Genomic DNA, 12967 nt, shown 5'->3' with positions numbered 1-12967 from the left:
GTTTTAGATTCACTCGCTATATATATATCATCATAATGAAACACAATCCCTAAGAAGATCCGAATAGTGAAAAACACTTTGAAACTAATCAAGCTTTGATATCTCTCTTTGATATCCAACGATTCCACTTGGAATTTATTTCGGATTTTCATGACTTTAAGCCTTGTATTGAGTTGTGACTTAAACACTCTCATGTAAGTCACATGTTCATTACTTTCCAGAAGTAACTTGAATCAAATAATTTCTTTGTAAGTTGCAAGCTCTTTACTTTCTAAAAGTAACACGAATTCATCATCTTCAACAAGTAATGAGTTCAACCTCCTAGGTTTCAAAGAAACAACGTCATGTAGCCAAGAAAGACCAGTCTCTTACGACATACAATTTTTTTAACACAATTCTTTTGTGGCTCTTGAATATTTTCTCCCACTCTGTCTTCTAGAAATAAACTTGTATTCTAGAAAGACAGCTTCACGAGCCACAAACCCGTTGTACTCGTAATTATTGTAAGGAAAAATGAGCATTTGTTTCTTGTGAAAACTTACAAGCATGGTACCCTACTTTTTCATATCTCATATGAATCGTTTTAGATTTAGTGGAAAAATAATTTAGACAAAATTATAAAATCCCCAAAAGGATCAAGTAACTCAAAGTAACTTGATTAAAGTCCAAACCATATCGAATAAGGTTTGATATCTTCATTTAACCACACCTTATCCCATATTGCGTGCTAAGAGAGATTAACTTGTGATACTATATCACATTTTCTTTTGCTTATATCAAAGTCTTCACTTAGATAATCCCATCACGACTAAATCGTGATTCCTGGAACTCTTTGAACTTCTTCAAAGATTTCTCTTTTTACCTTATTAAGTGAACTTCTTCAAAGATAACATGTCTACTTAAATCGTTGGTAAAAGAAAATGATCAACCTATTCTGGATCAATGATTTACATCCTTGATCTCCTTTTCAACCAAAAGGCACGAGACATCTTTCTTTGAATACAAGATACGCATATACCATAAGATTAACAATCTAATGGTTCCAAGAGTACTCGCTAACTCTTTGCATTCATCATTCCAGAATTGAAAGTTTAATCTTGGGTTAGCAATTTGAGTCTTGCATCATCTACATGATATATCATTCTAGTTTGGTTTACAATATAATCACCTTGATAATGGGCTAGCCATACATCAAATCGTGGTGTATAGGGTCACAAAAGTGAAACCTCTTTTTTATCTTAATGAGATTATATTCTTATTCAGAGTTTATTCACTTAATAGCCATAATTAAGTACAACTTTAAACCAAAAAACTAGATTGAGTACATAATGACTCTATCTCTCGACATTATTTGATGCTAGTCGTCATATTATAATCATCTTATGTATCGAATACAATGATGAAAACCACCACCGGTTTCTAATATTGACAAAGTAGTACTAGCAGAATTTATGTCAATCAAATAAACATTTAAAGAAGAAAGTCCCATTAGATGTCCCACAACTAACTTGTTGATTCTTCAATAATTTGGGGTAGTTTCCTTTCAGTGTCCAACACTTCCAAAATGGAAACTTTATCGGTTGGGATTGATAGGTTTAGTATCGTTATTATCAATAACTTTACTTTTATCATTACCTTGTATCAATTCCATTCTAATTTTACTTCTTTGAACCTCGTCCTTTTCTTAACGGTTAAGAGAATGCTCCCACTCATATCAATGTGTCTTTGCTTGGAGAAGCAAAATTTAATTTCACGAAGACTACTCTTCAATTCATTCGTTTAGTCTTAAAACTTCTATTGAAGTGGTTGCGGTATTTTGGTCAATTTCGATTTCTAACAAATCTAGTCACCAAAATTATTTAACGTTTCAAAGTACTTAACTCAATTAAGCACATGAGAAACAATCCATTGTATGTACATATGTTAGTCAAGAATCAAAAACCCTTTTGATCACGAATAACTTTTATCTATACTCTTCACAAGAGATCCTTGCAATGGTTAATATTAGTTTTTAGAAGAAAATTCAATTTTTGTCTTTAGTTACGATGTTTAAATGGAGATTTGAACTAAAATCGAAATGATATCGTATATAATTTGAGGTAAAGAATTAGAACAATATGATAACGGAATAATGGAAAAATTAAACATTTATCGTTAAAATAATACTTGTAAACATTTTAAACTTGTTTTAAGCATTTATATAGTGACCTCCACCCAACTATTATAAATGATCCTGAGATCCAAATTCATATCAACTCGGGCACGGTGAGCCGATTCATCCCTTGTCAATATAACTCGTGGATTAACTCTTTAATCGATTCTACTTCCAGAACTCTCGGTCGATAAAATTACTCTAATATTTATCTTTAGCCCGGAACACATGCGACTACGGTCACGAATACTTCCGTTGAGCTCAATCCAACTTTCGATGTAATAACATTTTACTACCCACGTACCCAACGTAACAAGGTTTGTATTACGGTGAAGCCGGATTAACTCCCTTATGAAATTGGGTTTTGTGGGTTCTACTATTTGGTAAGGCTAAATCTCAATTATTAATTTAGCGAGAGATCATGTCAATTTATTATCTATCACGTTTTAAGTGAACTAAAGCGGTGAACTACGATAATTATAATTGACACGGTCGATGACTCGATAAAATAAAATGCATGTTTAGTTTTGGCGATTTAGCGATGCATGCAAACATATAAATAAAATGCAAAGCATAAATATAGAATCCTAGTATGGCCTTCCTAAAAAGAAAAATTAATTAACTATTACAAATTCGGAAACCAACTCCATTGGTCCCTTGAACTTCACTTGGCACGGATTCCAAGGCAACACCGTCTTGTCGGAACGCCTTTCCAAATGGCACCGTCTTCAAGGATCTCCGGAATTACAAGTAATAATTAAAAATTACATAATTTCCTATTATACATTTGTAATAAAAATTAAATCTATTAAATTACAAAACGGTGATACGAGATCACAAAAATTACAACTGAATCGATATTCCCTTACATTCCGGGTAATACATATTAAAAACTAAGGCCATACTAAGTAAAATTACATAATTCAAAGTTATATAAATCAAAATTATGACAATCATAAATAAAATGCAGTATGTATGAACATGCTTAATTTTATGCCAAATCGTCTTCAAAGGGCTAATATCGTATATTTTTCTCGGTTTTATGGATTTGTATGATTATTAACTATTAAAGTCATGAAATATTTCATAAATCTCATTTAGTTCAAGTTAATTACCCTAACCTTTTATGATTCAAAATTTAGTCTTCACCATAATTTCGACAATAATTCAACTTGAATTTCTAATATTGTTCATTTGGACTCAAAATATATATAAAAACTCAAAATTAAATTAAAAGAATTTCAAATAATTTCAAAATTTGAAATTGAAACCCTTGAACATTCTGGAATATTTCCATGACATTCATAATGTTCAAAAACTTAGGTTAAAAATTTCGAAAATCTTTCGAGAAAAACATCGTTGCGGTTTATCGAATTTGAGAAATAAAATCATTAAAATATGAGAAAATTAATTTTAAACAACTATTCACTTTTAGATATGAAATATGGGATAAAATGCAACATATGATGTTTTTCTTTAGTCATGAAATATGTTTTAACATTATATACTAAATTAAAGCCACTATTTATTGAATGTTTACTCAAAAATTCATAAATCATGCAAATGAAGTTCAATCCATCTAAAATTTTTACACACACTGAGTAAAAATGCATGTGACAACATATAAAATTTTCATGACCAGATTCGAAATTTAAATCATATAAACCTAATAATCCTTTTAAATTCGATTTTGACTTATAAAAATCATATTTTAAGCAAAATAACTTAGTTTTTCACGAAATCTAACATGCAACCAGTAGATTATATTTCTGAAATCATATCCAAAAATCACAGAAAAATTCGAAGTTTAGCTATTTTTCGTCCAAAAATGACATTTTTCTCATAAAAATCACATTTTAATGCCAATAATATATATAATGAACAATAAATTCCATAAATCATCACATATGACCTAAAATCCATTTAGGACCAGAAACTTATAACATTCAAAATTATTTTGTGATTTATCTTCATAAATCCTAAATAACAATTTTTATATGTTAACTATTAACTCGGAAAAACAAACCCGATTTTGCATGCAACAACCTTGTGCTCTGATACCAATTGTTGGAATTCATAATTCTCATTTGTTTACATATCCAATATATGAAAGTTTAATTTAGTCATAAAATTAAACCGGATCTTATGCATGCAAAACAATTACAAGTATAAGGAGAAAATCAACTCTTACATTGATGATTTCGGTATATGGGCACTAGTAAGTTCACCTTCTTACTAGTTCTTGATCTTTTCAAAGGTGGAAGAACAAGATTCAAGTGTAGAATCTCTCCCTAAGAGATGTACCAAGATAACCCCTTAATTACTTTAATTAATACGAGACTAGTATTAATTAAAACAAGCTTAAAATTTGACACAAAAATGGTGTTTTTGTTCTCTTGTATTTCGGTCAAGAGAGGGGATAATTAGTGAGTTTTCTTTCTCTAAAATATTTCACAAAATGTATAGAGAGGTTTATATTTTCTAACACTAGAAAACTATGTAGTGAATGGGTGAATAATTAGAGAAAAACCGGGTGGAGGGAGGGGTAGATGGCCAATGCATGAGCTTCACATTCTACCCAAGACAAACTAGGTGTGCATGGCTATGTGTAGAGTTTAATCATTGTGTTTCCATTTAAAATAAACAACACAATATAAACTCTATTCCTCCCTCCTTTTTCCGGTACATACATAAAATGGAAAGTCCATTTTATTTTGTCATTTGTCAAGTATGTCATATGTCACATGTTACATGACGTGTCACAATATAATGTATTTTTAACATATTAAAAATCAATATATTAATAAAATATGTCATATACAAAATTAACTAGTAATTCATAATTACTTGTACAAAAATGGTTCAAAGAATTATAAATTACAACAACTTGTTTTTATAATAAATTATTCAATCTGTTTCAATTGTTTCGTAAACAATAATTTAATCTAAGTAATAAAACGATTCGATTACTTAGACCGTATCTTATTTAATCAAATTACAATAAGATACGTAATTTTACTCACAAAATCATCCGTCAATTTTAAGCAATTTTATTAACTCGTATCGGCATACGATTAATTAAATAATCAATTAAGAGCATTACCCTATAGGTATGACTTAGGGGATAAACTTATCACCACCATCGTACGACAGTATTGCAAAACTCTAGTCAGCCAATCATTACCGATATGTGTGGACCAGTTAACTAAGAAGTATTACTTTCCCTCATGTATTCTTAATATGAGATTTAAACATGTGATCTCAACATGATCAACAATGTGATCTCATTATTATCGGGGACACTCCAACAAGCCTGTCACGCCCGACATACAAATTCCTTGTCAGGTTACCTAAAATCATAGTAACAATCTCTCCTGGCTTGGTGCCCGTAGTTTTTTCCCTTATTCCCAGGGTTTTTCCATGTATAAAATCTTTGTGTCTATACTTTTTATTTATTTATTTACTTAGCCATATTAGTCAGGCAAATCAATTTAGTTAGATCACCCCTTCTAAACTTTTTTGGCAGGACGTTTATGTTCAATAAAATCCCTGCCAAAACAATAGGCGTCCATCGTGGGGCATCTAGCTCAAAAATAATCAAAACCCAAAACCAAATAGCACAAAACTTGCATAATGAAAGCAGATAGCATTGAACAACAACTGGCTGCCGCCCAACAACAATTGTTTGAAATGGAACAGCTGAAACAGAAAATGGCCCAGGCTGAAGCTGAAGTTGCAAAATTAAAGGAATCAGAGTCCAGCCTGAAACTAAGGCTAGGAGAGAAAACTTCAGGATCAAAACTGAAAGTTCAATCTTGCACACCATTCTCCTCAATCATCAGGAACATTGATTTCTCCAACTTTGCTACTTCTACTCCACCAAAGTCCAAAGCAGGAAAACAAACATACTCAGAAGAAATCCAAAATGAAGAAGCTCCACCAGTTCAAACCAATATAGCAATCATGATGACCATGCTCCAGGAAATTCAAAAACTCCATGCAAGATTTGAAAAGATTCCTGGAGTGCCTACTCCAATTGAGGAAGCAAATCCAGAAAGCTATGCTGATTCACCCTTTGTGGATGAAATAGCAAGGATAGACTTACCAAAGAAATTTGTGGTTCCTTCAATGAGAATCTATGATGGGACTATAGATCCACAAAATCATGTAGCCTATTAAAAGCAAAGGATGTTGGCAGCATCTATTCCCAGTGAACTACGACAAGTCTGCATCTATTCCCAGATGTGATATTGGAACAACTGTGGAAGCTTTCAGGCAAGGGCTACCTCTACACAGTGACTTCTATGATGCAATGACCATGAAGCCCTGTCATACCTTTGAAGACGTCCAGGCATTAGCCATAGGCTATATTTGGCTGGAAGAAGATAAGGGCTACAAGGCAGACAACACTGACAATAACTCAGGACATGACAAAGTCAACAGAAAAAGTTTCAACCACAGAGGGAGCAGTTCCAGGCTGTCTTCTTACACAAGACCTGACAGATCAGAAGTCAACTATATACATGAACAACGAGGTAACTCCTATACTTATCCCCCTATCCAAGAGTATAACTTCTCTATTGATATTGCAGGATTGATCAAGAGACTTGACAATATGGGAGACATTGTCAAATGGACAAAGAAGCCAGACAACCCCAACTCAAGGAAAGACACTACAAGATGGTGCGAATTCCATATGGACATAGGGCACACAACGGAAGAATGCATGGGGTTGCGCAGGGAAGTAGCCTACCTACTAAAGAAGGAATATCTGAAAGACCTGATGCCATCAAAGAACAGGGAAGATGATGGAGCAAGAAAGAATCCAGAAAGACAACAACGTGGCCTGCCCCCTGCACCACCCATCTATGAGGTCAAATTCATCAATGGAGGATCTGAAATTTGTGGCCTGACCAGTTCAGCTGCAAAGAAAATTGCCAAGGATTTACAAATGAAATCTTCTTTTAAACCTAGAAATTTACCTCAAATTACTTTTGACGACACTGATATGCAGGGAATTCCTGATCTACACCATGATAGCCTGGTTATCACCATGCAAATAGGAACTGCTCGTGTCCTCAGAATTCTTGTAGATGGATGCAGCCCAGTAAACCTGATAATGCTTGATGTCCATAAAGTAATGAAGATTGATGAAAGTCAAATCATAAAGAAATATAATGTTCTAGTGGGATTCAGTGGAGAAACGAAGAACATAATGGGAGAGATACACCTGCCAACATATGTGGAAGGAGTTTCCTCATATAAGAGATTTGGAGTCCTGGACTGCTTGTCTTCCTATAATGCTATCCTAGGAAGACCATGGATCCACAATGTGAGGGCCATACCGTCCACATACCATCAATGTATCAAGATACCAACAGAATGGGGTGTAGCAACCATAAAAGGTGAACAAAAGTCAGCCCAACAATGTTATACTGAATCATTGAAACCTTCCAAAGCAGGTAGTTTCTCGCTTAGCAATTACATTACCCTGTCAGGACAACTTATGTGGCAGAAACCAAAATGGAGACGGGTCAAGTAATTTTAGACCCTGAGTATCCTGACAGGCATGTACTGGTAGGATCTGATGTTCCTGACAATATAAGATCAGAATTAGTAAGCTTTCTTAAGAATAAATCTTCATGTTTTGCCTGGTCTCATTTTAATATGACTGGTATAGATGCTAATATCATTACACATAAACTAAATATTGACAAATCTTATAAGCCTGTGCAACAGAAAAGAAGAAAGTTTACCTCTGAACGCAATGCCATTATTAATGAAGAAGTGAACAAACTACTAGACATGGGAATGATAAAAGAAGTCATGTACCCTGACTGGCTAGCCAATGTGGTAGTAGTACAGAAAAAGAATGGTAAGTGGAGAGTTTGTGGACTACACAGACCACAACAAAGCCCGCCCAAAAGACCCGTTCCCATTCCCTCACATAAATTCAATGGTAGACACCACAGTAGGACGTGAACCCCTATCTTTTTTGGATACCTCAAGTGGATTCAACCAAATGAAGATGCACCCATCTGACCAAGAACACACTGCATTCGTCACGAAAAGAGACATATACTGTTACACAGCAATGCCTGGTCAATATGATGTTCAAAGATCAAATAGGGGATACACTGGAAGTCTATATTGATGACATGGTGGTCAAGTAAAAAAGGCTGAAAATCATGTCAGGGACCTATAAACAGCTTTAAAAATCCTGGAAAAATTCAACATGAAGCTCAATACTTCCAAGTGCCATTTTGGAGTTTCTTCAGGGAAAGTTCTGGGATACATGGTAACCAAAAGAGGAATAGAAGCCAGCCCAGAACAAATAAAAGCTATCCTGGAACTAGAATCTCCCAAGTCAGTCAAAGACATCCAAAAGTTAACAGGAAGAGTTGCAGCCCTGAACAGATTTATATCCAGATCATCAGAAAGATGCAGATCTTTCTATGACCTCCTCAGGAAGAACGAATCATTCATATGGTTTCCTGAACACGAACTGCCTTCCAGGATCTCAAAGCATACCTGACTACGCCTCCACTGCTCGCTAAACCAAACAACGGAGAACCCCTGACTGTCTACCTATCTGTCACGGAAACAGCAGTAAGTGGAGTCCTGACCAAGGAGATTGACGGCTAACAACATCCAGTCTATTATGTAAGTAAGAGTCTCCTAGATGCAGAAACAAGGTATAGTCTACTTGAAAAGTACGTACTTGCTTTAGTCATGTCTTGCACCAAACTTAGACCTTACTTCGAAAGTCACCCAATCATTGTCAGAACCAACCTGCCTATCAAATCTGTCCTAAGAAAGCCTGAGCTATAAGGCAGAATGGCAAAATGGTCAGTACAAATTAGCACCTATGACATAACCTTTGAACCCAGGACAACAATTAAGTCTCAGGCATTAGTAGACTTCGTTGCTGAATTCAGTCCTAACCTAGAACCAGACCTCATAAAAGACGTCAACCACCTAGACCCCGATAAATCAGACCAAAAATGGACCTTACACGTAGATGGAGCAACAAATATTAGAGGGACTGGCCTAGGACTAGTATTGAAATCCCCACAGGGAGACCTAATTGCACAGGCTATTAGTTGCGAATTCAAATTTACAAACAATGAAGCTGAATACGAAGCCCTGATAGCTGGACTTAAGGTATGTATAGAACTTGGTGTGACAAACCTCAAAGTAAAGACTGACTCTCTCTTAATTTCCAATCAAGTCAAAGGAATATATGCAACAAAAGATTCAAAAATGGTACTGTATTTAGAATATGTCAAAAACCTTTGCAAAAAACTTAATTTCTTTGACATTGACCAAATACCAAGGGACCTAAACACTTAGGCTAATGCCCTAGCTAGCCTGGGATCAAACTTCAACCCTGACGTGTTTGATAAAATACCCATTGTCCACCTGTTGGAACCAACCATAGAAAAGCCTGATCAAACTTGTCCTATCCATGAGGACACAACTTCTTGGACCAAACCATACTATGATTGGTTCTTACAGGGGATACTCCCCAGTGATAAAAACGAAGCAAGGGCCCTGAGAATCAAAGCCTCAACCTATACCATTATCAATAACATGTTCAAAAAGGCACAAGCTGGACCTTACCTTTGTTGTCTGGAACCTCATTAAGCTAAACAGGTCATAGAGGATATACACGATGGATACTGTGGAAATCATAAAGGCGGCAGAAGCCTGGCCAGTAAAGTTTTCAGAACATGCTACTTTTGGCCAACCTTGAGAGTTGACTGCATAGCCTAAAACTCTAAATGTGAAGCCTGTCAGATCCACTCCTCTTATATCCACCAACCATCAGAGCTACTACACTCCATCTCAGCTCCCTGGCCATTCATGAAATGAGGCATGGATATAGTAGGCAAATTACCCCAAGCACCTGGACGAAAAGTTTTCATGCTAGAAATGACTTATTACATTTCCAAATGGATAGAGGCAGATTCATACAGGCAAGTCAAAGAGAAGGATGTCATATCATTCATCAAACACAACATCATATGTAGATATGGGATACCTTCAGAAATAGTCTGTGATAATGGTACACAATTTGTGGGAAAGAAGACAACAAATTTCTGTGCACAATGGAATATTAACCTGGTCACATCCACACCAGGCTATCCAAAAGCCAACGGTCAGGCAGAATCCAGTAACAAAGTAGTAATTAACTGCCTGAAGAAGAAGTTAAAAAGAATAAATAGCAGATGGGCTGAAGAACTTCCCTTGGTCCTCTGGGCTGACAGAACCACAGCTAAAACAGCCACAGACCAAACTCCCTACTCCATGGTCTATGGCTATGAAAAAGTAATCCCAGCAGAAATACATGTACCAACCACCAGAAGCAGCCTAATTACCATAGAGGAAAACATGCCACTATTACAAGATAGCCTGATCCTGACTGAAGAACTGAGAGATGCGGCCAAGGTCAGAATAGCCTCCTACTAACAAACAGTAGCCAGAAGTTACAACAAGAATGTCAACATCAGGGTGCTCAGGGAAGGAGACCTAGTCCTAAGAAAAGTCTACCCTAACACCAGGGACAAAAATGCAGGCAAACTAGCTTCCACATGGGAAGGGCCATACCTGATTGATTCAATAGTAGGACAGGGAGCTTACAGGCTGCAAAATTTGGACGGAGAAATGATCCCCAGATCCTGGAACATTTTCCACCTAAAGTTATTTCACTTCTAAACCAAAACAAGGTAAACCTATCAACTCCTTATATGTTTAACTAGAATTTTGTATAGAAAATCCTCTTCAAATTATGCCTTCCTGCTATCTGCTATTTTAACTGAATACGTGCCTATTATTTTTTAACTCTACATAGCCTGTATATTTAAATCATACTATATTGAATCCTGAAAACTTGTTCTACGCCTTCTTTTCACTAGTTACATACTACATCTAGGCTTAAAAAAATATTCAGGATTGAGGGCCACTCCACCCAACCTGAAAGGCATTCCTGAAATGCTCTACAATAATTTGGTACCTGCCTGTCTGACCTAAAAAAGAAACTGAGCTCAGTACATAAATGACAAGTACAATGGTGGAACAGACCAGACTACTTGTCTAAAAAAGCCCTCATGACAGGCTGAGGCCCATAAGCCCTCCTGACTGGCAACCACCCCTCCTCTTAAAAAGCCCTCCTGACAGGCAACAGAGCCATCATTTCCTAAATACGGAATGAGGGCCATAAGCCCTCCTGACAGGCATCATTCTAACAAAAGACGTCAAAATGCATTATTTACAGGTACAAATCAAATCATTCAAAGGAATCAAGAGAAAAGAAGATTTAATTTATACCAAGACAATGAAGTTGCCCAGTGAAACATCCCTCCCGGGTAAGACAAAAAACCTCAAAAACAAAAATAAAACAAACCAGAATAAAATAAACCAAAAAACAAATTAGCCTGCCTTGGAAGCAGCAGCAGAACTGATCCCCTCATCAACAAGCTCTTCCTCCTCCTCTTCCTCGTTATCTCCTCCTTCCTCAACATCACCACTTTTCTCCTTGGACGGTGGAGAATCCACCACCTCATCAGCATACAACTTACAAAGCTCAGGATAAGTAGTATTGAGGTTGGTTAACTCCTGGTCAGGATGCCAGAAAGGCCTAACTTCAACAGGCTCCTTCATGGCATCTATATGACCCCCGCCAAAGAAATAAGTAGCAGCATCCTTATACCTTCCCTGTACCAAATCCCTTTCAATAGCTAATTCCTCATTCACTTTCAGTTGCTCCTACATAGCCTGCTTCTCAGCCTTTAACTCCTCCCGGACAATATCAAATTTAGCCTGAAGAGCTTTCAGGGCATCCTGAGCAGAATTCAGCTTGGATGACTCAACCACCAACCGAGCCTTCCCTGCCTCATTATCCTTCTTTAAAGAATGATTCTCAGCCTTTGCTGCTTCCAATTCAGCCTTAAACTTCACAACATCCTTCTTCAGAATCTGCACCTCCCAATCCAAGGTATCTTTAAGGCTGTTAATAGGATCCAGCTGGCAGGCACCCCTCAACATATAATTGACATTCTAGCAAAGAAAATATACCTGTTTAAGCCACACAAAACAAAAAATAAATAAATACCCACACAAAAATAGACAAAAAGAAAATACCTCCTGAAGCATAGCGATCAGGTTGGCAGCATAATCCCTGGTGCGGTACATGGCAGCTGTTTTGTGTAGATTTTACGCAAGTGGAAATCAGGTCAGGGTAGAGTTGTGTAAGGTTAACTAGCTCTAGATGGTCCATTGATCAGGTCGTCAGGGTCAAATATAAAGCTGTAAATATAATAATAATAACAATAATGAGATAAATAATTTTGTATGTGGAAAACCCTTGAATGGGAAAAAACCACGGGCAACAAGCCAGGAGAGGATTTCACTATGTAATTTTGGGAGAATAATTGTATGACAATGACAATGTTTATATTTTTCTAAGTATTGCGTATGTAAATGTATGCTTCTTCTTGCGCCAGAATGAGATGATTCCAATGGCTTCAAAGTGTTCCTTATATAGGCTCTAATCTTGAATGGCTGCCTGATGCTGTATTGAATGCGGATTATTCTCCATTATTGCCTGTAATAATTGCTAAATATTCCTCCCGTAATTACTGTATTTACTGCGAGATCTTCTCATTCAATTCCACGTATATAATCCTTTTATAATACGCGTTTATGGTTTAATATCGTCCTGATATTTTGACCGTTGTCTTTTCCATGGCCTGGCGCCTATCTTCGTGTGCCCTGACAGCCTGATAGCCTGATGGTCAGGTTGAGATGAGATAT

The 12967-nt window shown here is 36.2% G+C and overlaps 1 protein-coding gene across 1 annotated transcript; it reads left to right on the top strand.

Annotated features, from left to right (window-relative positions):
* The first annotated feature begins 6767 nt into the window (after positions 1-6767).
* On the top strand, positions 6768-8797 carry LOC141632992 (uncharacterized). Its single transcript, XM_074445490.1, has 3 exons — positions 6768-7025; positions 7167-7484; positions 8669-8797. Exons 1-3 carry the CDS (start codon positions 6768-6770, stop codon positions 8795-8797), a joined length of 705 nt encoding a protein of 234 aa, XP_074301591.1.
* The last annotated feature ends 4170 nt before the right edge of the window (positions 8798-12967 follow it).

Source organism: Silene latifolia, chromosome Y (assembly GCF_048544455.1).
Source record: "Silene latifolia isolate original U9 population chromosome Y, ASM4854445v1, whole genome shotgun sequence".
NCBI classification, from domain to species: Eukaryota; Viridiplantae; Streptophyta; class Magnoliopsida; order Caryophyllales; family Caryophyllaceae; genus Silene; species Silene latifolia.
The sequence above is the reverse complement of the archived record's forward strand: the minus strand, read 5'-3'. Positions and strand labels throughout refer to the sequence as shown.

Coding starts and splice junctions, on each gene's coding strand:
- LOC141632992 (XM_074445490.1), top strand. CDS start 6,768: ATGGGAGACATTGTCAAATGGACAAAGAAGCCAGACAACCCCAACTCA. Junction 7,026..7,166: donor CTGCACCACCCATCTATGAG/GTCAAATTCATC, acceptor ACTGATATGCAG/GGAATTCCTGATCTACACCA. Junction 7,485..8,668: donor GAAGACCATGGATCCACAAT/GTGAGGGCCATA, acceptor ACTGCCTTCCAG/GATCTCAAAGCATACCTGAC.